At 59.2% G+C, this 25,420-nt stretch overlaps 1 protein-coding gene across 1 annotated transcript in view; it reads right to left on the bottom strand.

Moving 5' to 3' along the window:
* The window catches only part of GLI2 (GLI family zinc finger 2), a 131,855-nt gene that overhangs the window by 50,302 nt on the left and 56,133 nt on the right, over positions 1-25,420 (bottom strand). Inside the window, exon 2 of the mRNA XM_079783288.1 lies at positions 8,436-8,541. Within this exon, the coding sequence (XP_079639414.1) occupies positions 8,436-8,494 (59 nt within the window). The 5' untranslated portion in view covers positions 8,495-8,541. The remainder of the gene's footprint in view (positions 1-8,435; positions 8,542-25,420) is intronic.

Genomic DNA, 25,420 nt, shown 5'->3' with positions numbered 1-25,420 from the left:
TCTGTTTCCATGCTTCCCAGCAGGGAGAGGACACCGTGGCTCTAACACGTGCACCGAGAGGCCCCTTTCTCTCCAGCGATAATCAGGGCACAGAAGAGTGTGCGGGTCCGAGCTCACTTCCTAGTGGAGTGGGCGTGGGAAGCTCTTCAATTCTGAGAACCTCCAGTTTTCTCCTCCAGGACTCGGGGAGAATGTTGCCCACATCACAGGGTGTTGGGAGGACTGGATATGGCACCACCGGCCCGCACCCAACAGAGTGCCTGGAATGAAACGGCGTGTCCTGTTGGTGTCCACACGAGACCGAGAAAAGCACGTGATTGTCCGGCGCGCACTCTGTGCCCGAAGCTGTTCTGCATGCCTCGCACACTCATCTAAGCCTCACGCCCACCCACGTGGGGTGCGGCTGCGTCCCTGTTTAGAGATGGGGACACAGAGTCTCACGAAGGGTACACAGCCAGCCCCAGGACAAAAAGGCAGGCTGTGAACTCTGCCCCACGCTGTTCTGCCTACATCCACGGGGGTGGGGTGGGAAATGGCCAAGACGGTGGGGCCCGAGCGGGACAGGAGGGCCCAGCGCATCACCTCCCACCTTGCAGGTCTGCTCCACCCGCAGTCCTCCCAGGCCGCCTCGTCTCTGCACACCAAGCTGTGCTTTGCTCCAGGCCCGTCTGCCCTGGGCCGGCCACACAGGCTCTCTCTAAAGCCCAGAGCCAGGCAGCCTCTCTTCTGCGAGAAGCCAGCACTCACCCGAGATCAAAGAGCAGGCCGCCTTATCAGCCACGCTCCTCATGAAACTTTCACAGGCCAGCCTCCATTATGAATGAGCTGTCTGCGCCGCACCTTCCCGGGCGGAGGAGCGCGGCTCCCGGAGCTCGGGGTGGGCGGTGGGCCTCCGGGTCAGGTTCCCAGGTTCCAATCCCGGCTGTGCTGCTTACTAGGAGGCTGTCGCTGGAGAAGGCAGCCGGCCTCACCGTGCTGGGTTTCCCTACTTAACAAGTGGAGTGGCAATGCCCCCCTCCTCCTAGGGTGTCGATGAGGGGAGGTGATAGGACCCAGAAGGCTGTGACTGCCAGAGCGGGGAGGCCCTGCCTGGAGGGTGTCTGAGGGCCATCGCATCGCTGTGAGCCGCATCGCTGTCACGCAGGCCGCACACGGCCACGGAGGTTGGCACGCTGGCCCTACAAACAGCCCGGCCCCAGGTTTCGGGGCTCCGTGTGCCTGCGGTCCAGCTGCTCTGAAGAAGTGGTCGGCCACGTGGGTTTTTAGGGAGTGCTCCCTGGAGACAGAGGAGAGCAAGGAGCCGGGGGGGGGGGGGGGGCAGTGGCGGTGGCGGTGGTACAAGGCCCTGGTGGGTGACCCCAGGCCCAGGAGCCAGGTGGACTTGCCCTTCAGAAGTCTCATCTTCCCATGAGTTTTTGAAAAACACACTTTTGCCGAGGGAGGAGGACAGTTTTTGAAAAACACGAAGTCAGTGCTCTATGAACCATGAGCCAGGTGTGCTGTGCCAAGAATCCAGAGGAAAATGCCCATAGCTTTCGGTGCCCTCCCTCCCCTCTCCTCGGTGACTGGCTGAGGACAGAGCTGTCGGGCCCAGGACAATGCAAGTGAGCCACAGGCTGCGCAAACGTGCTCGCTACTCACGACGACGGGCAGTCTTCACGGAGCATTGACCTTGGAAAAAGCCATCTTCCCAAGCCCCGGCCCGGGAGGCTCGTGAGCTCAGCCAGCAACAGCAAAGAAACGACTTTCTTAAGAGCACACAGGGAGGCTAAGCACCCCATTAACATGCAGGCGCCAGCATCAGGCACCTTCACAGCGCTCTCAGGGGCCTCTGGGTAATTCGCACGTGTGACAGTGTGCGGATGGTGGTGGGAGGTGGGCACTCACACCCACCAGCTGGCATTCCCTCCTTTTCCTTAAGGACTGGAGTCAGCATGCTGACTTTGCATGAATTGAGAGGTAAGCCCCAGAACCATCTGTCCCAACAAGAGCCCCTCCCCTCCCCTGTGCAGGCGGCCTTGGGCCGTGACCGCTGCAGCCACCACAGCTCCGGGCAGTGATCGCAGGGGAGTGGTTAGTGGTGGTCGGGTCCAGAACCTAGGCAGGTGCTGGGGGTCGTGGACGTCGCGGTCAGGTATGGAGCCGGTAGCAGGAGAGAGGAGGGGATTGTCCTTCCAATGGTTGAGACGTCGCTGCCCACTGCTCCCCAACCCGCACCCCAATATGCTCACGTCCTTCTGCAAGTTGAGAATGTGAATCGATTTTGGTCAACTGGAGGGCACTGGATGTGGGAACAGTAATGAAAGGAACAGGGGGTTTTAACACCCCAAGGTGTTACTTCGGCGTCCTCATCCCTGGAGCCGCGCCCTGCGGGCTCCGCCTCTGCAAAGCCAACAGCCGTCATTGGGCCACTTGGTGGGTCTAGAATGAGCAAGGCAGCCTGCGGGCACCTGTGAACTCCGGCCTGTGACCTCCGGCCTGCGGGCACCTGTGAACTCCAACCTGTGACCTCCGGCCTGCGGGCACCTGTGACCTCCGGCCTGCGGGCACCTGTGAACTCCGGCCTGTGACCTCCGGCCTGCGGGCACCTGTGAAAAAGCAGATTCCCAGGCCCCACCCCCGCCCGAAAGAACCAGAACTTCTAGGGCAGGGGCCCAGGAATGTGGGTCTTTCAGACACACCCCAGTCAGACCTTCAGCCCGGTCTGAGAACTGCTGCACGAGATGGCCTCTAACCTTCCGGCTGGGAGTGGCTGGAAGGGGTCCTCTCTGAAGCCCGGGCAGGGCTGGGATGGGAAGGACCCAAGCGACACAGTGAGTGGAAGGTCAACCCCACCTCCTGAGCCAGGAACACGAGCGTCCACGTTCCCGGCCAGCGCACGTGCGGACCGAGCCCCAGGCAGCCTCCACTCCCGCTTGCAGGACACAGAGGAACGGGGAGTCCCGGCCGAGGACCTGCCATGTCTCAGCCTGGGTCCCCACGACACCCGGGCGAGCCAGTTTCCAAGGGCCAGGGCCCAGGAGGGCCACAGTGCCCTCTCTCCTGCTGGCAGCCGCCAGGCAGTGGGGAGCCGGCGGGGCTTTCTTCTGACCCCGAGAAAGGACTCGCGGAGCCTCAGGAGCATGTCCTGGGGGGTGGGGCTGGGGTCACGAGAGACCTCTGCCTGACCCCCAGCCATTTGCCGCCCCATCACCCGTGGTTTACAGGTAAGAGGTGCTGCACCAGGATCCAGGGGCTGGGCCGTTCCCCTGCTGGAAGGCTCTGGGCATTGGCAAGCGCTGCAGGCCCTGTCGGGTCTGTCCCTCAGTGAAGGGAAGGTGGCTCCTGCGGCTGTAAGGACAAAGGCCTTCCTGGGGTAAGGAGACCCTCCTCTCTTCGCCCCAGTGGTTACTGCCTGGGCCCGATTTCCCACCTTCCTGTGCCACAGCCACCCGACAGCAGTTCGCCCAAGGGCATGGCATGGCTTGCCCCTGCCACACAGGTCCCGTGCCTGCAGACAACTTCCTTCTCTGATAGCCAGTGCAGTAGCAACAGTGATACCACCATGATTAGCATCTACGGAATGTTCCCACACTCTCACTTAAATTACCCCATTTAATTCTGAGAGTAACTCAGTAGATGGCGCAGGTACCCTTACTATGCATCATGCCCTTTTACAGATGAGAAAACGGAGGCTCATTCCTTCAGGTTGGTCAGCATATAAGCCCCTAGCGCCTGCGGGGCTGGTGACAGCAGTGCCCCTGCGGGCCGGGCCGGGCAAGGAGGCCCGCAGTGGAGCCCTCTGCCCGGGCCCTGGGCACTGGCGCTCCGTCACGCAGCTACTGGACCACGAGAGCCAGAGTGGACCAGGGTCCTGGGTGCCTGTGCAGAGGCCTGAGCACGGAGCCGCAGGCAGCGGCCTCGAGGCGGGCTGACAGCAGACGACACCGCGCCTCATTTGCTGAGCAACGTTTGTGTAATTAGACGCATTTGCTGCCGGCAAGGAGGAGGAGCGGCCACAACAGCGGCTCGCTGGATCGGGCTCCACCGGGCTCCCCCACGCTAACCGCAGGGCCTGGGCCACAGGGCCGCTTTCCTCCCGAGCTCTGTCCCGTTTCTCACCTGGGACACTGAGGGCAGGGGTGAAGCGGCGGGCTTTGCAGCACTTGCCTTGTCCCCTGTGGCCTGGCCGGGACCCCCTGTCCTGAGGACACGGTGGAGCCACTGGCAGCCAGGCCAGCAGGATGCGGGGAACAGTGCTGCCACCACGGCCGGGGTGTGAACAGACGAGCCCTCCTTGGCTCCTCAACCCTCGAGCAGAGGCAAGCCTAGGGCCGTGCAGGGCATGCCCTGTGGGAGTGGGGACACCTCTGAGCCTGCGACTGCACCTGCGAGCTGCAGATTTAACCCCCCTCCCAGGGCCATCGGGAAGTGAGGGAACACAGCAGACCGGCTCCAGGGCACACATTTCTCGCCTTTTTCTGTACGTGGTGATGCTGGGCTCGCCACTGGGACCGGGGATCCCAAATGAGCTGGAGAACGACCCTCAGAGAGTCCCCGTCCTCAGCCCTGGGCCCTGGCAGTGGGACCTTCTGTGGGAAAGGGCCGCTGCAGACGTGGAATCCAGGACTGTTCTGGGTTGTCCCGTGGCCCTCAAGCCATCACAGGTGTCCTTCTGAGGGAGGCAGAGGGAGAAAACGGCCGCAGAGGAGGACGGCCACGTGAGGACAGAAGCCGGGGAGAAAGGCAACGCGAAGAGGCGGGGCTCGTGAGCCACGGAAACGGATTCTCTCCTGGAACCTCCAGGAGGAAACTGTTCTCCTAGGACAGTGGTCGGCAAACTCATTAGTCCACAGAGCCAAATATCAACAGCACAACGACTGAAATTCCTTTTGAGAGCCAAATTTTTTAAACTTAAACTTCTTCTAACGCCACTTCTTCAAAATAGACACGCCCAGGCCGTGGTATTTTGTGGAAGAGCCACACTCAAGAGGCCAAAGAGTCGCATGTGGCTCGCGAGCCGCAGTTTGCCGACCATGGGCCTAGAAGACTCCCGTCAGTCTTCTGGCCTCCAGAGCTCCGAGACCAAGTCTGTCCTTAACCCACTAAGTGAGGTGATTTGTTACAGCAGCAGCAGGAGACTCATACGCGCCCTTCAGTTATCCAGGAAAGTGAAAGAAACGCTGGGCCCGTGAGTGACAAGACGGTTTCTGCAGGCCACTGGCCTGGCCGGACTTCTGCGACCTGCCATCGTCACCCGCTTCTCCAGGTGCTCTGCCCACACGCTGCGCCTCCCTGGCTAGGAAGGAGGCAGGCCCGGGGGGGCGGGGGGGGGGGAAACGTGGCCTGTGTCCAACCCAGAGCTGGTGAGCGGCGAAGCCTGGAGAAGGCGCAGGGCGACCTCCTGCCACGCTCCCACTGGCACAGGGAGGGACAGCACTAAGGACCCCATTCAGCAGCCAGGCCCTGCCTGCACAGCGTCTCAAACCTGCGCCCGCAGCAGGCGTGGTACATGCAGACCATAGCCTTGCCCTGGAGCTGACTCCGCAGGTCCGGGCCTGGGGACCTGCATTCCTAACAGGCTGGGCACCACCGACCTAGGGCAGTGCCCTAACCAAGGGTGGTCTGTGCTCTGTGGATTCGGTGGAACCTGCCCAGGGGTCCTGGAGTCACACATGTGCCCCCGGGAGAGGCCAGTGTGCGACCGAGGGGCTGGGCTCAGGGGCAGGAATGAGATTTCTAACTCCCCAACCCTACGTGGGTGACCCTCATGCCAGCTACTTATCCTCTCTGTGCTGCCTCAGTTCCTTCCTCTGTAAAGCGGGTGACATGAAATGCACTCTCACTGGGCTGATGAGAGGACTGAGATGAAACAGGAAGTGTTTAACAGTCATAGGGCAGAGTTAACATGAGAAATCGCATTCGCCAGTGGGGGGTCTTCTCCTATCAGCTGGGGGGGATGTGAGCCTGGATGTTCCCCTGCAGCGAGGGGCTTGCCTGGCGCCCCTCCAGGAGCTCTCAGCACTGAGCACGCCCACGACTAGCTCTGGGACCCGGCAGGGAAGCACTTCCCGCAGGCCTGCTGTGCCCAGGATCCGTGTCCCGAACCAGCCAAACATGTCTCAGGAGCAGAAAATCAGCAACTGCAACCCCTCCTAGAAGGGACTCAGCTCCCTTAACCCGCTTAGGTTCGCAGATGCCACCAACGGAGCAATTCCGGGGGATCCACTTGCTCCAAACGTACGCATCTCCCCGAAGCTGCTGGAACTGGCCTGCGTCCCCGACAGCAGCCGAGGCCTGCGAGGTGGGCGGGGCTGCGGCGGGTGCACGGCTGCAGCAGCAGGTCCTACCTCGTCCCTGAGAACCAGAACATGTGCTGAACGTGACGGAAGACAGGGAGACAATGTCCAAATCTGGGACAATGTGAACAACACACTCAACAGTGATCACCAGAGACTATAACTCATCGACTATCACAAATATCAACGCATTTATTTGAAAAAGAGAAATGGGGAGAAGGCACAGCTGTGCCTCACAGGAGCTTTCTAGCAGATAAATGTGGGAGGAGCGACGTGAATGGAGAAGCGGCACTTGGCAAAGACCAGTAGCTCCTGTTTGACAGGAGCCGTCATGGAGGTTAAAGTCTGTGGGTGCCAATGTGGTGAGAAGGGGGATATGCACTCATTACCGAAGTGACTCCTAGTCATTACCAAGCGACCGACTTCAAACTGGAGAAACTCACCGGAACCAAGCGATCACAACTAATCCCAGGCATGAGAAGTGTCACCTTGACCTGCCCCCGGCAGGAAGGGCACAGCATCACTTTTCTCATTATTCCCCAAAACGCATATTCTGAATTTAATCTGAGGCCACATCAGACAAACCCAGGAGGACGTTTTATACAGTACCTGGGCTGTCTCCTTCACAAATGCCAAGGTCATGAGGAGAGACTGAGCAATTGTCCCAGATTAAAGGTGACGATAGAGATAAGACAACTAAATGCAAACGCTGGGTCCTGAACCAGAGAGAAAAGACATTAGCAGGCACCTGGCCAAATCTGGGTAAGACCCAGAGTTAGTTAATAGCACACTTGAGGAAGTGGTGAAGGGTGTAATGGAAATCTTGGTACTATTTTTGCAACTGTTTTTATATGTCTGAAATTATTCCAAAGTGAAAGGTATTTTTAAAAAGAAGATAAAAATCCCAGATTTGATCTGTCGTGGGGAGGCAATGCGTGCCCAGAAATAGGAGTCACCGGAGGACTGGGCCCCGTCTCAGTCACCTGCCCCCGACCAGGCAGAGGGCGTGCTCTGAACGTGGTGAGTGCTCAGCGAGTATCACTGCCTCCACCCGGCCGGGAGCCGGAGGGCAGTGGGAGGGATGCAAGGAGGGCTGTGCACTCAGCGAACAGTGACTGTGCGCCTGTTGTGCGCCAGCCACTGGCAGAGCCTGCTGGGAGGCAGGTGTGAAGCCATCCTGGCGCGGTAGTGCGGTGGGATCAGGGAAGGGTCCCACTCGGTGCGCGGTTCCCAGTGCCCCCGGAGGAGGTGCTCCTCGCTGAGGCTTAGAGGACCCGAAGGAGATGCCAGGAGGAGGCCGGGCCAGTGGGAATCGGTGCCCCATTCCAGGCAGGCTGGGCAGCTGGAGCCGAGACACAGGAACATGCGACAGGGTTGTGAGTGCTGGAACCACAAACAGCACCTGGACAGGTGAGGTGGCTGGGTCCAGAGGGGCCACAGGGCAGGTGGGTCTGTGCAGCAGGTCCCTCCCGGGCAGGTGTGGGAGCGGCAGATACGTCGGGGGGAGCAGCATGGCCTCTCTTCTAAAAGCAGACATGGGGCAGCGTGGGCATGGTTCATGAGGTCATAAAGACCAAGGAAAGCGACGTCAGCTACGGGCCTCAAGAGGTGCCGTGGGGCAGCACCGGTGTCTCACTACCTGCGGTCTCCGAGCAGGAGCAGGAGGGGCCCCAAGGCATAACGTGGAGCTTGTCCTGATAAGTAGGGGGACCCTGGAACTCAGTGTCCAAGTCGGGACACTTCAGAGAGGGAGAGGGGTGTGTGATGAATGATTATCAACATCTGAGGAAGGTCAGCATACTCAGATGGGACCTTTGGCCTGAAGGGGCTCCCATTGCCGGGGGGGGGGGGGGTAGGGGGTAGAGCCCAGGTGCGGCTTATGGATCCGCCAGGAGAGTCGGCAGCCTTGGAAGTGGTGAGGGGGGAGATGGCTGTGCTTCCCTTCTCAGGGAACCAGAGGGAGCTGGGTGTCCACATCCCACCCACACAGCCACTCAGGGTCCCGGCCAGTGCACCCGTGGGTGGCGAAGGTGACGATGCAGATCAGGAACTCCAAAAAGAGAGACGGAGGCAGGAGAGGGGGCCGGGGCTGGCAGCCTGGCGTCCCCGGTGCGGGGAGACCGCACGCCGAGGCGGCGGGCCGAGGGCAGAACTTACCCGTGCACGCCGTGGGCAGAGTGAGGCTCGTAATGGTACCTTCCCTCCTGGTGTCTCATGTCAATCGGTAAGGGAGCATGGAACGGTGGCAAAAGGTGCTGCGGCACTGTACAGGGGGAGAGAGACAGGACTTCAAAACCTTTCCCCTCCCTCGAAAAGCAATTTTCAAAGGGCTTTAAAGCTCAATGAATTTCAGAAGAAAAGCAGTCAGGACAGGGGGCTCCGAGGTGCCCGGCTATCACACACCCACGAAGGGGATGAATAAATAATCAAAGTCAGCCGGAGAACCTACATCACTCACATAAAAGATCCCCAACCGCGCTCTTGACAAAGACAAGCAGCGAAGGGCTCTTTGAACTCGGGGAGATTACAGGCTGGGCCGCAAATCAGGGCTGACAGAGCCGACAGGCTTCTGCCCATCCCGGCCTTGGCTGCGTGGCTCCACTGTGTGGGTGACGGCATCCACGCCAGCAGCATTCGCCCAGAGCTCTGTGAAGCCCGGGCCCACTCCGCCGCAGCCGGCAGACACCGATGTGGGAATGTTAATTCCCCAGCTCTTACCATTAATTACTGACCCTAAGCGCGCTGGCGGGGCCTCCGAGCTGTAAATGCCAGCGCGCGAGCATCAGTTTCCAGAGGTGAGTCAGCCCCTGTCTGCACTTGGCCTGCCCTCAACAAATCATCATGGTAATTGTAGGATGCTCTTTGCTTATTAAGAAAAAATTCCTGGGTACCCTGGAGGCAAACGTAATTACAGGTGCTAGGAAAACAAGCCTCTTTAAAAAGTAGTTAGACTGGAGAAAGGGCTAAGACGTGGAGATGTCTCCGCGGACTCACTCACGCGGAAGGCCTGGCCAGTGGGAGTCAGCGGTGAGGCGGACCTGCTGACTGGCTTCGAGCCGCGGCCGTTTGTTTTCCACGCATGCGGGGCAGCAGCCCGCCAGGCCTGCCCTAATAAAGGCACACAGACACTGCTGCTCACGTGCAGACGCTGATGCTGTTCTGTAAACACTACCCACTCTGACTTTACTGTGGGAAAATACTCACAACAGGAAGTTTACCACGTTAATCATGCGTAAGTGTACAGCACAGGTAAGCACATGCACATTGCTGTGCAACCACCACCACCGTCCATCATGGGACCTTTTCATCGTCCCAAGCTGAAGCCCTGGACCTCTTACACACTCCCCATCTCCCCACCCTGGCCCAGGCGACCACCACCCTTTTTTCTGTCTCTATGAATGTGACCGCTCCAGGCCCCTCATCTGAGTGGAGTCAGACAGTACTTGTCCTCACGTGACCGGTACTTCACGAAGCATCATGTCCTCAGTGCTCATCCGTGATACCATGTGCCCGATGGGTAGACCCCGTTTTGGTCATCCATTCATCCCTTGATGGACACTTGGTTTGAATGCTCTGAACTCTTAACAAGAGGAAACTTTTCTCCTGACATTTTAAACTTCATTTTTACATATTCAATTTTATCTTCATAATTCCACAATACTGGCATCTTCCATGGGGACTTGGAACAAAGAAAACCAATTTCTCACCCTGATTAAATCAATCTGCCAAACCCAGACTCCAGAAATCTTGGGCTCACAGGGGAGTTGGCCTCTAAAATCGGAGGTCAGCGCCGCCTGCTTCCACGCGGGATACACTGGGCTTCGGGAACCCTCGGGGAGTCCAGCAGGGAAGCAGTGCCACCTCCAGAGGCGCAGGAAAGGGCCTCTATGGTTTCCTCAATGCGGCCAGGCAGACCGGACCCCAGCACTGTCAACAACTGTTTCCCTGCATTTCCAAAAGCCCCCTGGGGCAGCCAGGGTGGGTGTTATTGCACCCATTTCACAGATGAGAAAATGGAGGCCAAGGGCTTTGAAAAATGGCAGAGCCAGGAGGAGAGTCCAAGGCCCTGGACAGCTGGTCATAGCATTTCCCTCTGCCCAGCATGAATGAACACTCAGAGGCAGCCCTATGCAAGGGGAATGCCTGGGCCCCCGTCCCCACCTTGCTCACCCACTGTATTTAGCAAATGCACACAGTATCGGGCCTGTTCTAAGCACTTTGCAAATATCAACTCCTAGGTCTTCACAGCAACCCGAAGCTGCACTCACCCCAGAATTCCTGGTGTTCCCGCTCTCCACCCCCAGCACCCGTGTGCCCCTTTTCACCCCAGAGTTTCACCGACAGGGTTGAAGGGGGTCCTTTAATGCAATATCAGATTCCCCCACCCCACCCCGACCAGGGCCCCGCCTAAGCAGCTGTGAGTGGAGATGTGTCTCTGTGCAGGATTAATGCAACTGCTTCAGGTCTAAAGAGCTCTGGCCTCCACAGGAGTGAAGTGCGCGTGCCAGTTCACCAGGCAAAGGTGAACTGGAGTGGCACCGAGGCTGACCTGCCGCTCCACCAAACCAGGCTGTGCATGTGTGTGTGTGTGTGTGTGCCTCTGTGTGTGTGTGTGTGTGCGCCTGTGTGTGCGTGCCTGTGTGTATGTGTGTGCCTGTATGTGCGTGTGTGCCTGTGTGTGGGTGCGTGTGTGCCTGTGTGTGTGCCTGTGTGTGTGTGCCTGTGTGTGGGTGTGTGTGCCTGTGTGTATGTACGTGTGTGCCTGTGTGCATGTGCATGTGTGCCTGTATGAGGGTGCATGTGTGCCTGTATGAGGGTGCGTGTGTGCCTGTGTGTGTGCGTGTGTGCCTGTGTGTGGGTGCATGTGTGCATGTATGAGGGTGCATGTGTGCCTGTATGAGGGTGCATGTGTGCCTGTGCGTGTGTGCGTGTGTGCCTGTGTGAGGGTGCGTGTGTGCCTGTGTGTGTGTGCGTGTGTGTGCCTGTGTGTGCGTGTGTGCCTGTGTGTGTGTGCCTGTGTGAGGGTGCGTGTGTGCCTGTGTGTGTTGGGGGAGGAGGAGCCTGGGCTTCTGGGAAGAGGCACGAGGGACAGCCATCCATGAGTACGTCGCAGCCGGGCTGCTCCCTCCTTCCGACGGGGCCCTGGGTGATGGCTGTGGAGCTGACATGGGAAGCGGCTTTCTCTTTCTCGGGTCAGAGGGGCAGGGCAGGGCCTCGGCACCCCGGCTGCCCTCCAAGCAGCGGCGCCCATGGGGTGACAGGCAGCAGGGGCTCCGGCCACAGCCCGTGCCCCTCCTGTTACCACTTGGCGTCCTCAGAAGGAGCCTGGGGTTCACCCATCCAGGCATTGGTGTGTTAGGTCAGTCGGCAGCTTGGGTGTGGCCCAGTGCCCACCGGGTCGGCCAGGGGAAGTGCCATGGCACCATGGATCCTTTTCTCGCCAGGAAGCACACGGAGGCTCTGTGTGGTGGGTCTGCCGTAGGAGAGCAACGGCCAGGCAGCTCGTGGCTCGACTGTCCCCCACCCCCATGAAGCCCTAGGTGCTGCCAGCAGCCAGCACCCAGGAGGCCCTCAGCAGCAGGGTCTCTGAGGACTCACATCCACACGGCAGCCCCCGAGGGGCCCCAGGGCGGATGGACGTGTGCCTGCCCACCTTCAGAGAGGACCAGTCCACCCCCAGCATGGGGCTAAGCCTGGCAGCAGTCACCGCTCATCCTGCATCCCTTCCTTCCTCAGTTCATCCTTTATCCAGTCCGTCACCTGCCGGCTATCTGGGCGTGCTCTCAGCAGGCAATGCCCTGGGCCCTGGAGCCGTGCAGAGACAGCAGCCCGCGGTGCCGCTTCACAGAGCCGGGCAGCTTTCCCGAGGACACAAGCCATGAACAAACTAGCAAATATATTTGTACCATAATGTCAGAGGATGGTGAAGCTCAGCGGAAACGGGCTGGGCACGGGGCAGGGAGGGGATGGGACGTGGGGTGGGAGTAAGGGCTCCCGCAGGACAGGTGCACCAGGCGGGGGGACGGCAAGTGCAAAGGGAGGACAGCAATGTCGGCGCCAGGAGCAGAGGGTGGCGGGAGAGCGGCAGGGAAGAAGGTCCCACAAGCCCGGTCTGGTTGTGGGAAGGACTCGGACCTTTTAGGGTGCAGGGGTGGGGTGAGGGGAGAAGGGTTCTGAGCAGGAAATCAAAAGGCCACAGGAGCAGGGCCAGGGGGTGTGGGGCTGGCGTGCGCCTCGGCCAGGAATCTCAGATGGGCCCTGCCACTAGTGACCGTGGGACTTGGGAGAAATTATGTCATTTTCTGGGTCTCACATTAGCCATCTGCACAGTGAGGATTAGGTGAGCTCTAACTTCCTTCCTACCAGACAGGCCGGCTTCCGGGGCAGGCCTCCCCCTTACGCTATTGTCACCGCGCCTCTGGGAAAGGGCCACGCCTGCCTCAGCCAGGGACATGCCAAGGCGTCCCGAGGGACCTGAGCAGGCCACAGGAGGGGCCCGAGCAGGCCACGGGAGGGCCCTGAGCAGGCCACAGGAGGGGCCCGAGCAGGCCACGGGAGGGGCCACAGGAGGGACCCGAGCAGGCCCCAGGAGGGCCCTGAGCAGGCCACAGGAGGGACCTGAGCAGGCCACGGGAGGGCACTGAACAGGCCACGGGAGGGACCCCGAGCAGGCCACGGGAGGGACACTGAGCAGGCCACAGGATGAACCCCGAACAGGCCACGGGAAGGGCCCTGAGCAGGCCCAGGGGGGCTCTGGTGCAGGCGCTGCTTTTTCTTTACGGCCCTATCTACAAGACACTGACCCAGTGGCCCTGTACCTCCTCTCAGCCCACCAGCCACAGGCCCTGTCACTGAAGCCACTTGTAGGACAGCCCCCAAAACTGTCTCTGGGACCAGCTGCGCACTCCCGGCAAACAGAGGGTGAAGGCTGACCAGGAGCACCCGAGGTTTGAGGGCCTTTCAGACCAGCAAGGACTGTCCCCAGCTCCCATGAAGGAACCTTTCGGAGGCAGATGCTTAGCCTGGGCCCCTGGGCCAGACCCTGGAGACGCCGCGGTGGGCTCCGCGAGCAGGCGCTGCCCACAGCCCAGGACCAAGAGGAACAAGGACAAGAGCTGCCTTGGGTGACATGCGGAAGGAGACCCTTCCACACGTTGTTTTCATTGTGGGCTCTCTTTTCAAGTCAAACAAAAATCCAAGCCCGGCATCCTTCAGGCAGAGGGGGCACACCACATGCCAGCGCTCAGCGCGGCTCTCTCTGAGTTCAGAGGGAGAGACTCTGAGCTGGGACTTTTCTGTGGGCGCCCGACCCCCTGAAGGAATGCACATTTGGTTTTGATCCCACACAGAAAGACCAACCGTCTGAGAGGCGAGGGTGGCGGCATGCTGGCTTCCCCCCCCCCGCCCCCCCCCCCCCAGAATTTTCCTGTGCTACGGTTTAAATGCCCAGTGCTCCTCGCTGGTGGTCCCAGGGAGGCAGCGTCACACGGCAGTGTCCCTGGTTTAAGGATCTCGCTGTGTGAGTGAGAAGGCCAAAGAGAAGGCGTAAGTAGGGGGGAAGGGCTCCCCTGGAAGCCGGGCTCTAACTCATCCCCATGCATCAGACACAAGGACTCTGGTGAATTCCTGCCGGAGAGGATGGGCGGGGTCAGCAGGGGCTCAGACAAAGAAGCAGGAAACTGGGCCATGGAAACATGACGGGGCAGCTGTGTGAGCAGCTGGAGGAGTCCCCTCAGGTGAAGTCCTGTGCTGCTACAACACGGAGGCACTGCCAGGGGGCGAGCTCGGGGCGGGCCCACAGCTGGAGGGGAGCTTGGTGAAGGCAACCGTCTCCCAGGAGACCAGGCGTGTTGGGGACGCACCAGCCCCCGGGCTGTCCGGTCCCTGGAGGATAGCATGGTCTCCGGGTACCGTGTCTCTCCCATCGAGACTGAAGGAAGGCCTTAGCTCGGACCCCTGGTTCCTGCGAGCAGAGCTCCTTGCCTGCCACTGACCGAGGGACGGCACAGGTATCCTGGCAGGAGGCTGTCCTGGCACAAGGCAGGCCTGAGGAAGGACGAAGCACAAACCCATCTCAGTGCAGCCGAGGGCACTTGGGAGGGAGGCCAGGGGCCAGAGAAGTCATGGGTCCCCACCTTCTCGGGCAGCTGGCCCAGGCCCTGGGGCCACTGTGCAGGAGGCCGGTGCCGTGGCCGCCTCATGGCTACCGGATGGGCTCCAGGTGGCCTCTGGTAAGCAGAAACGGAGGCCTTCTGGCTTGGCCTGGCTGGGGCCAGAGAAAGATGTATTGGCCCCAATTTCTCTCACACTATGGGGACTCTGCTTGGGGTGCCCATTGATGACTAGCTGACCACGTTCCTTTCACTTACAATTCCTTGCAGGTGACAAGAGCTCCGAGTGCCAGGGCCTCTGTCGGTAAAGGAGGAAGGACGCCCGCCCGGCTGCGGCGCCGCGTGTCCGCAGGGTCTGCGCAGAGCGGATCTCGAGCTTCGGGGGAGACGTGAATCAGGCCCCTGTCTAGTCACGGGGGGAACTTTCCCCCGATCCCCGAGCATCAGACAGGAACTCAGACGCGCATCCGCGGTTGATGTGCCTCTGTGAGCACGCAGGGCCCCTGAGCTCCGAGGTGCAGAGCGGGCGCGGGCGGGATGCCACGTCATGGCTTTGGGCATGGCAGGAAAAGTCTCCTGTAAATGAACCTGCTGACCGCCGCCCCGTCCCAGTGGGCCCATCCACAGGGGGCTCAGGCCAGCTACTCTGCGCGCCAGCTGGGCCCCCTTTCCGTTCCCTGGTGTCTGTGCCTCACTGGCCAGGACACAACACGCAAGTGAGGGGACTCACAGGTGGCCTGGTCGTTCTGGCGAGTCAACAGCGCCATGAATTTGACTGAAAGGATGATGTTTGTATAAAAGCACACGTATCCCTGCCTCACCTTCCTCCCGCCACACCCCCCAGTGCTGCAGCCGTGACTTGGCCCTCAGCAAAGTCAGTGGCAAAGACGCTTAAGCAGAGAGCGTGTGACTGGGTCCCAGGAGGGTAACACGTCCCGTGTGCGGGAGGATGGTGGTCCAGAAGGTGGACCCCTTTAATGATCCAGCTGTCTTAAGCAAACCCAGCTCTGCCCCCAGGAAGCGAGGGGATCAACGGCCTGACAAGCGCACGTCTGGCAAGACGGGCCTCCCACAGAGAGCCTGCCACTCCACTCCCCCCGATGCCTGCTTACCCGTTAAACCGCTTAACCCACAGGGGACGGGGATGGGAAGATGCTCTGCTGACGGGAACTGTTCACCGTGCGAAGAGAGGGCGCTCTCTTCTTTTTGCCCCTTGACCTGGACACTTCAGCTGGACACTAGCTGGTGGCCTGCTGGTCACGGTTTCTGTTTCAGCCGCTGAAGCGGGCTCGTCATGGATCCACAGGGCAGGGCACCTGGCTCTCTCCTGCTCCTGTGAGGCCCCAGCCCCACACCTCGGGAAGCTGCAGTGCAGGCTTATTAGGATACACCAGAAACGGCAACACTAGCTACCGAGAAGGGGCTGACCGAGGGAGATGACCTCGCCCGGACACGTGATGCCCCTGACGTGGCCTTGACCACAGGCTGCGGGCTCTCCCGGTTCCAGCTCCTCGGCCTTCTCCGGAATCCAGCGGAGCGACCACCACCAGGGCCCAGCTCTCAACCCCGGGGCCAGGCCCACCTGAGGCTCCCGCTCGGTCAGTGGGTGAGGACCCTGCTTGAGTGCTCTGGGGACCCCGAGTACGGGACGCAATTCCTGCACAGGGCAGCTCTGCAGGGGATGTCTGCAAGGCCGCAGAGCCTGGCCCTATGTGGCGGATGGGGTCCATGCAGCACGGGCTGCCAGAATGGCCTTGGACTCGAGGAAGGGAGAGTCCCACGCAGCCCGGAGCAGCCCGGAGCAGCCAGGAAGGCCTCTGGCAGGCCTCTGGTGTCGGAGCTGGGCCCGGACGTGGAGGCCTCAGGGAAGGGAGAAGATGACGAGTTCCCCAGGCTCCGGCAGGGCGGACAGGGTCCAGAAGACTCGATGGTGTCCCCCACGGAGCTGTGGCCTGAATCCTGGCCTGAGCTCTGTGGCCTCTCCTGTACATGGACTAAGAACACCTCTGCCTGGGGTCCCCGGGAAAGTAAATGATGTGCCCGTAACAGGAGGCACTGTGGGCCCCAGAGGCACGAACAGCGCTTCTCAGGCCCAAATCACCTGCAGCTTTGCACACACGGTGGGGCCCCTGCGGGCCTGCAGGTACGGTGACTATCGCGCTGTCCTGTGTATCGGGGCTTCTGAGCCGTGGACTCAGGGGGCCTGAGCACCACGAGGAACGCGGGCTTTGAAGGCGCCACCGTTCCTGAGCTTCTCCGCGCTGCAGAACAAAGGTGCGTGCCAGGCTGGGAGAAGCCCCACGAGACAGCACGCACCCGTGCCTCCGGCTTGGGTGGCCTCAGTCAACTCTGAAACCCGGCAGGCAGGTGACTCAGATGGCCAGGCCTCTCCCAGGGGGCACGGCGCCACCGGCTCAGGCCTCAGAGCTCGAAGGCATGCGAGTCACCCGAGTCCAGGGGCGCCTCCTCCCCGGGGCCAGGCCTTCTGCCTGCGAATGGCACCACCACCCCAACACGCCCGGACAGGCCGCTTCCCCAGCCTCTGCTGATGCTGATGCCCAGGCCCCGCCCCGCAGGAAGCACTTAATAAGAATAATAATATCCTGAATGGCACTCCACAGCGGGCAATTAAAAAGCGTTTCTGTCTCACTGGGGGGAGGGGGAAATGAAAATCAGACAGGAAATTCCAACACCACAGCTGGCTGGTGTCCTGCGGGCTGAGGCCCAGGCTGCTGGCTCTCACAGCCAGTCCTGCCCCCACACAGAGCTTGGTAGGACCAGGGCCCGCCAGCGCACACCCCCACCCCACCGCCACAGGCTGGCCTTCCCAAGAACGTGCTGCTTGACAACGTATGACAAAATAGATGCTGGGAAGAGCGCAGGAAGCCGGGCCAGCGCCAGCTGCTGCACCAGGACAGGGCCCCGAGCTCTGCAGGCGGCGGGCAGGGCTGCAGGGAGAGTGCTCTCTGTGAGGGCTGGCAGCGCACCTGCCCCAAGGCCCCGGGGAGCGGCAGACTCCTGTGCCACAGGCCCTCGCACAGGAGCCCGGCCGGCCAGCACCAGTCCCTGCCCAGCCTCCGTGACTGGGAGAGTAAATGTCTCACTGAGCCCTCCCGTTTGCGGTATTTCGGTTACACAACCTGATCTGACTGAGATATGCTCGGATGGTGAGGCCAAGATAAGGGGAACAGGCCATGGGAGGCAGATGAGAACTGGGCCACAGGCCACAGGGTCGTGGTGGACAGCACTGGGCTGCAGCGGACACCGTGGCCAGGCCTGGCCCCATCACTGATGCTCTTTGCCTGCCTGCGCCTTGGTTTCCTCATCTGTGCAATGAAGGCAGTGACAGGACCCACACCAGAGGGACACTGGAGCAGAGCTGAGCCGACATGTGTCCGGAGCTTGTGCAGGGCCAGCCTGTGAGGACCTGGGAGTGCCAGAGGCCCTCTCCACGACCTCCTGCCCTCAGCCAGGGTGGGAGATGGGCGGGGGGAGAGCTCCAAAGGCACCCCGAGGAGACGGGGAATGAAACGGGCTGCCCAATGGTCAGGGTAGACGAGTGGGGTCCCACATTAGAAAACCTTAGCACCAAAATACCTTAGAGAAGGCCAAGCCTGATCACGTTTGAAGTGTCCTGGCCACGGAATCTGTTCCAAAGGAAGTAAAGTCAGGACCCCAAGCCCACAGCAGACTGCCCAGGGGCCGGGGCTCCACAGGTGTGCCCTGCAGACCTCCAAGCGACCTTGCAGAGAACACAAGCCCAGGCCAAGGGCCTGGAGATGAGTGGCCTGTGCCGCCCCGTGTCCAGGCTCCCGCCGCCTGTCCCAGAGGCAGGCGGGTCAGTGTGGCCCAGCACTGCCCGGTCACCTTCACAAGCGTTCCCTGGAGTCTCGTCGCCCCCAACAGGTTCACCTGCCCACTTGTACCAGCAACCCTGGCAGCTTCGATGCTGTCACAAAAAGCCCACTGTCACGGGAGACAAGGATCCCACGGGTCCCGGCGTGTCACCGCCACTCTGCTTCCCTCCGCAGCTCCCGGCCCTTCCTGCAGAGCCTAGCAAGAGCTCAGCCTGGCGCTGGACCTGCCGCAGCCCCCAGAGCGCCGAGAGCCTGTGGCCGTTCTGCTGCCGTTCTTGAGGGGCCACAGCGCTGGGTCCCGCCAGGCACTGAGGACACTTTCCCGGGCTGACGAAGGCAGCCCTTACTCCAGGGTGTGTTCTGAGGCAGAGATTGCCAAAGCCAGTGTCTGAGATGCAAAACCGGGCCTGGCATCTGCTGGGAGGACAGCCTGCAAGCACCTCTGAGCACGGCACTCCGGCCGCATGCGCTGGCGTTCCGCCCTGACAGCTGGTCACACAGCTTCCCTTCCACTGCAGCAGCCTCTGAAAGGCACCTCGGAGCCCTGGCCATGCCGTCCCAGCGGCAAGGGGGTACTCGTTTCCTTAAAGGGATCTTTTCCTTAAAACATTCTCTACCCCAAACTCGTCTCTCTTAGTGCCCACTGTCAAATGCAGCCCTGGCCTCAACATACAGTGCACACGCTGTCTTAAATATCCTAGAAGTCACAAAAAAAAAAAACCTTAAAAAGAAACTGGCAATAATCCTATATAATAAAACCCTAATATGCAAATTGACTGAACGACCGAACAGCAGGAGGACTGTCCGGACCACCTTCCGGGTGACCACGCTATGAGATGCACTGGCGCCAGGCCAGCCGAGGTGGGTGTGATGCGATTGGTCGGGGGCCCCACCACTGCCCCATGACTGCCCCACAGAAGGAGGCCCAGGCTACCAGGCTGGCGGCGCTGCGGCGGGTGTGCGGGGCCGGCCAGCGATCACCCCGCAGAGGGAGGCCCAGGCCAGCCAAGTGATCGCACCCCATGCCGGTCACCCGCAGAGGGAGGCGACCGGTGGAGGTGGGGGGGCAGCGCCGCACAGATGGCAGGCAGTGGCAGCGGCGGGGGCGGGGCCAGCTGCTGGCAGCCGGACAAAGGAAAGCCCGATAGGCCCTGATCGCCGATCAGGCCTAGGGACCCTACCCAAGGGGTCCCGGATTGCAAGAGGGCGCAGGCCAGGCTGATGGACAACCCCCTCCCCCCGCACGAATTTCGTGTACTGGGCCTCTAGTCTTCATATAAATTCATTGACTCAGCATATCCAAAACATCATTTCAACATATGACCTACATAAAAATCATTAACAAGTTGTTTTGCATTCTTTACTTTATACTAAGTCATTAAAGTCGCTGTGTAGTTTACCTCTATACACGTCGCAGTTCGGAGCGGCTGCACTCGAAGTGCTCAGCAGCCATGGGCCTGGAGCGGCTGCTGCTGCACCCACAGCCCCAACCAGTGCTCACTGAACTGGGACGGCTCACAGCCCTCCAGTCCAGGCGGAGCAAAGCCCCGACGGCACAAGAACATGGTGATGAACAGTCTCCCCAAACTCAGTTCTTCCTCACTGCTGGCTCTTCACTCCCTGCGCACGTCTATGTGGCCGCTTCCTGCCGCTTCCTGCCCTCCCGCCCTGGCTTCCGCCCACTGGACTCCCAGGGCCGCTCCTCCGGCACCTCGGCCTCCGGGCAGAGCAGTGAGTCAGCCCCCATTGCCTTCCCCACAGGCTGGGGCAGGTGCTCCTGAGACCTTCTGACAAAAAGGCGGTCCCTAGTGTGAACCCTGAGGACTAAGAAGGGTTCCTGGTAGATTTTTTTTTTAACCTTTTGCACTCAGATGTCGAGTGTGACTCGACACGGTTAGCATCGGTAGCAGCTCGTATGTCGAGCCACACTCGACACGTAGTTTCACCGCGGGGGGGAGGGGGATTTTTGTCTATTTTTCCAGTATCTTTTCTTGTTTTCATTAGCATGAAAGGACAAGTAAAATGTAAATGCTGTCTCAACTGATGCCAAAAAAGAAAAAATGAAAAACCGATAATGCATGTGAAATTTATTAGGAAACTAGTACATGATCTTGTTGGAGAATTCAGAGATGGTACACTAACTTCCAGGGGTAGATTATTATCCACTAACTTAGAGCAACGTTAAGATGGAAAGCTCCATATAATCACACCTCACCCTAACAAAAAACACAAAGATTGTGTTGTTTGTTCTAACGGAAAAATCAAAGGAGGAAGAAGAGAGACGATTTATATTTGCGAAACATGTGAATGTAAACCAGGTCTTCATGTGGGTGAATGTTTCAAAAAATATCATATCATGAAAAATTATAGAGGTTAAAATTACTCTTTGAATGTATCAATAATTTGAAATATAAAAAAATCCAAATAAATAAGTTTGTATGAAAAGAAACTCCAGTTTTTTATTCTACTGCCACGCTTTATAAAATCTGGGGTATTTAAAAAATTAAATCCCGAGTAGAATAAAGGAATCGAGAAAAAAGCAAGCGAGTGCAAAGTTAATGCAGAGCCTAGCAGTCATTCTGCTCAGGGGCCTCTCATCCAAACCGCACTCAGAGGGAAGCTTGCACTGGACCACCTGCCCCTACCTCCCAGCCTTCAGCAGGAGTTCCTGGAGTGCTCAGCAACAGGACTGAGGCTCTCCCATCCACCTGCAGATGTGCCCCTTTGACCCCCAGGGCCAGCGGAGGGACTTCTGTCTAGATAAGCCCACTTTCCCTACTGGAGCTGACGATGCCTCTCCAGAGCAGAGCAGGGCAGCGCCCTCCGCAGCCCAGCGCGGAGCGGGGCCGAGTGGCGTGCGCCATCGTGGAGCGAGGCTGCCTCGCTGATAAGGCCGGGCCCGGGCGCCTCAGGGCCTGCCCTGGCACAGCCGCGCTGCAGCGCTCTCGGCTGCTGCACGCAGTGCTGTAGCACCGTCGAGCTCTTGCACTAAATAAAGTCTCCTTTTTCACCACACCCCAACTTAGGGATTCCTGTTGGCATTGAATTGGCGCCAACGACCATCTGTTGACACCAGAAAGCAAAGCGCATGCAGGGACTGTGCGGGTGGGGATGTGGAAAAACTCTGGCCAAGCCACGTGACACTTCCGAAGCCTGGCCCCTGGGCAGCGCTGGCTCTGCGTAACTCCGACCCACTGACTGGAGGACGGTCCCAGCACATGCCATTCCCCCCACCCTCCCCACCTCCACCTGCTGCTCGCAGAAACGGGTTCCCTGCATCGGGACACTGGGGGTCCAGCTGGCAGGGCTGGAGGCCAGGCCACAGGACCAGGCAAAGCCCATCCCCCTTTTGCTGGCAGAGAAACCAGACGTAGAAAAGACAGCGCGAGACCCACCCGCTGGCCCCGCGCAGGCCCAGAACCGTTTCCTAGAATAAGACTGTGCGAGGGGAGAGAGAGGACAACTCCAAAGGCTTCCTGGGCATCAGAACCCCTCTTGCAAAACAGTGTTTGATGAGCTAAGTGTGAATGAAAAGCAGCAGGAATCTACGTCCTTTAAAATAAACAGGGTTAAAATAGGGCAAACTCACACCCAACGTGCTTCGGGGCCCGAGAAACCAGAGCTGTCCTTCCTTCCGCAAACCCAAGAGCAGCCTGGCCCATTCTCCCGTGTAAGGTGTTGTGGGCCTCGACCCTGCTCTGTGGGCCCAGCTCTGCCCCAGCAAAGGGGATCTAGAGGCGGGTCCTTGACAGGCAGCCCGGGTCCTGTCGTTGCCTGGAGAATGGAGTACAAAGCCCAGCATCGTCCTAGCTCTCCTGACCCTGCCCTCAGGCTGGCCCCCAGGACCAGACCCAGAAGGCCATCCCCCTCCACACTCCCAGCCTGCAACAGTGTTCACTGTGCCCAAGATCCACCCACCCCCACGCTGCCTGTCTCCTTATCACACCAGCTCACAAGCAAGTCCAGTCCACTCGTGCCTCCTCTAGGACGCTTTCTAGACCTTTCTTCTGCCCCTCTTCCAATCAGGCAGAAGATCTGCCCTCTGACCCCATTTCCTCAAAGCCGGAGTCCAGTACCTGTGCTGGAGGGAGTGAGGAGTAGTGCCCAGTGAGTCAGTGAACGAACGAGTGGGGGATGAGGGAGTGACTCTCCTCACTGCAGGAAAGGAGGGCGTGAGGCTGGCAGGTTGACCAATAGCTGCTGACATTCTGCATTCATTGACTTAGGACCCCGGGGAGAGAGCCCTGCGCACAGCGTGGCAGACAGCAGGGGCAGACAGACACAGTCATGGCCACGCAACGACGCTGCCGTCAACGACGCACTGCACATACGATGGCGGTCCCATGAAATTATAACGGAGCTACGTAATGCGGTAGCACCACGCATCACTCGCGTGTTGTGGCGATGCTGGTGAAAATAACAGGACAGCATGGACAACATGCAATACTTGATAATAAATGACACGCTACTGGTTTGTGTGTTCACTATGCTATACTTATTAAAGTCATTTTAGAGTATTGTATTTCTATTTATAAAAACGAAGTTTGCTGTAAAACAGTATGACATAAAAGATGTATGCAGCAGAGTAGCAGACCGAGTACTAGTAGACAGAGCAGAGTATCAGACAGAGTACTAGTAGGCAGAGCAGAGTAGCAGACAGAGTACTAGTAGGCAGAGCAGAGTAGCAGACAGAGTACTAGTAGACAGAGCAGAGTATCAGACAGAGTACTAGTAGGCAGAGCAGAGTAGCAGACAGAGTACTAGTAGACAGAGCAGAGTATCAGACAGAGTACTAGTAGGCAGAGCAGAGTAGCAGACTGAGTACTAGTAGACAGAGCAGAGTATCAGACAGAGTACTAGTAGGCAGAGCAGAGTAGTAGACAGAGTAGTAGTAGGCAGAACAGAGTAGGAGAGAGGACTAGTAGAGCAGAGTAGCGGAGAGAGGACTAGTATAGCAGAGTAGGAGAGAGAAGACTAGCAGGCAGAATAGAAGAGAGTACTAGTAGACAGAGCAGAGTAGGAGAGAGAGGACTAGCAGGCAGAGTGGGAGAGAGGACTAGTAGAGCAGAGTGGGAGAGAGGACTAGCAGGCAGAGTGGGAGAGAGGACTAGTAGAGCAGAGTTGGAGAGAGGACTAGTAGAGCAGAGTTGGAGAGAGGACTAGTAGAGCAGAATAGGAGAGAGGACTAGTAGAGCAGAGTTGGAGAGAGGACTAGCAGGCAGAGCAGCACAGATTCCTTGGCTTATCAGCAGGGACCCTCCTCCGAGACAGACAATGAAGGTGGTTCTAACAGCAAATGCACCAGGCTTCCTACATGCTGAGCCTTCCTAACATGTGACATTTGTTAACTGATTCAACCCTACAGCACTTGGACCTAGAGTGCTTGGAGGGGAATGTATTTTTATTATCATCCTGATTTTACGGGCTGGAGTCAGTTCCAAGGTCTCACTCCATGCCTGGAAATTCCAGACAGGTTCTTACAGGGGGAGGGGCGGGGCGGGGCGGGGCAGTGAGAACTCTCCTAGTTCCATAAAATCATCAGGCCAAAACCTGGTCAGCGCCGCTCAGTGATTGAGCGTTGACCTATGAACCAGGAAGTTGCGGTTTGATACCCGGTCAGGCTCTTGCAGGCTGGATCTCCAGTAGGGAGCGTGCAGGAGGCAGCCGATCAGTGATTCTCTCTCATCATTGATGTTTCTATCTCTCTCTCCCTCTCCCTTCCTCTCTGAAATCAATAAAAACATATTTAAACAAACAAACAACACCTGAGGCCAAAAAGGAGGCCCAGGGTGCCCAGTCCCTCTCAACACAGCTGGGCCGGGCTTCGGTGCGATCCGAGCCGCAGGTGTGTGACGGAGGGGCGAGAGTCCACGTGGCTCAGCCAGGAGGAGTGGCAGAGCCCACCCACTCCCCTTTGCTCATGGCCTTTCCAAAGTGATTACCACCTCCCCCCGAATAAAAGGGTATTCTAAGTGCTGCCCAGGGATGAGCAAGTAGGAAGCAAGCCCGGGAGGGACCCCAGGGAGGGGTTATCTGTTTCCCCAGCTGTGCTCGGTGCCTGCTAATAACCCCCATGGATCATTCTGCCTGGCTCGGAAAACGTGCTGACTGGCGTTAAACATGGGCCCCTTCCCCCCATGGCTCAGCACCCCCGCAGCACATGCGGGTGCTCCTTGTTAGCATGCTGCTGGTGTAACGCGGGCGGTGAGGATGGCAAAGGGCCACCCCAGGCCCCCACGAGCGACTGCAGTGCAGGAAAAGCACCCACCTGGCTTGGTGCTGATTAATGGTGGGTCCCACTAATAGCCCTGCTTAACACCGGAGTTTGTCAAGATTAAGTAATTGCCTTAAACAAAAAGTGTTTTATCTGTAAGGCCCGCTGACGAACGACTCGTGCTGGGAAACGGGGTGATGGATGTCTGTGACTCCCTGCCACCCTCGCTCCCCCATTTGCATAAATTAAAACGCAGCCCTTGATTAGGGTGAGAAGCCCCTCAAACCCTGCCAAGGGGAGGGGCGGCCAAGGGCCCTGCAGTCACCCCACCTCAGGCCTGCGGGCCCCTGGGGACCCCAAACTGCCTGTTAGCATTGCACTCCCGGGACGGGCAAGGCCCCGAGGCAGGGATGAGCCAGGTGCCCACGGGCTCGATTGGGACAGGAGAGCTGGGGGAAGAAAGCACAGCGCAGGGAAAGTGCCGACACTGTCAGGGGCCCTGAGGAGACAGGGAAACGGGTAGACAGCCCCTCCGCCTCCTCCCCCCCCCACAGCTAGCCCAGTGCTTGCACACCGCAGCAAGTCCGCCTCTGTCCCCGAAGCCATGGCCACTCACAAGGCTCTGCGGTCCACGGGGCTGTTACCAGGAGGTGGCCCGGGACCAGCCAGGATCCCCTGTATAAAACGGATTAAAGGAGGTTGTGTGCACAATCTCACACCGCTAGCATCGGGTCCCAGGGTCCCAGGGTCCCAGGGTTCGGGGCCATGCAGTCCATGTCTCCTTGGACATTCACGCTCGCCCCCTCCAGATGGCACTGTGAAAGCGACGATCCCGGAAATTGACAGAGACCCGTGCAGGGGGCTGGAGACAGTGACCCTCATCACCAAGCAACCGCAGCCTCATCTTACAGGTGAGGAAACCGAGGCTTGGTGAGTATGTAACTTGTCCAAGATCACACG

The sequence above is a fragment of the Cnephaeus nilssonii genome (genome assembly GCF_951640355.1).
Source record: "Cnephaeus nilssonii genome assembly, chromosome: 10".
Lineage (NCBI taxonomy): Eukaryota > Metazoa > Chordata > Mammalia > Chiroptera > Vespertilionidae > Cnephaeus > Cnephaeus nilssonii.
This window is presented reverse-complemented; position numbering and strand designations above follow the sequence as displayed.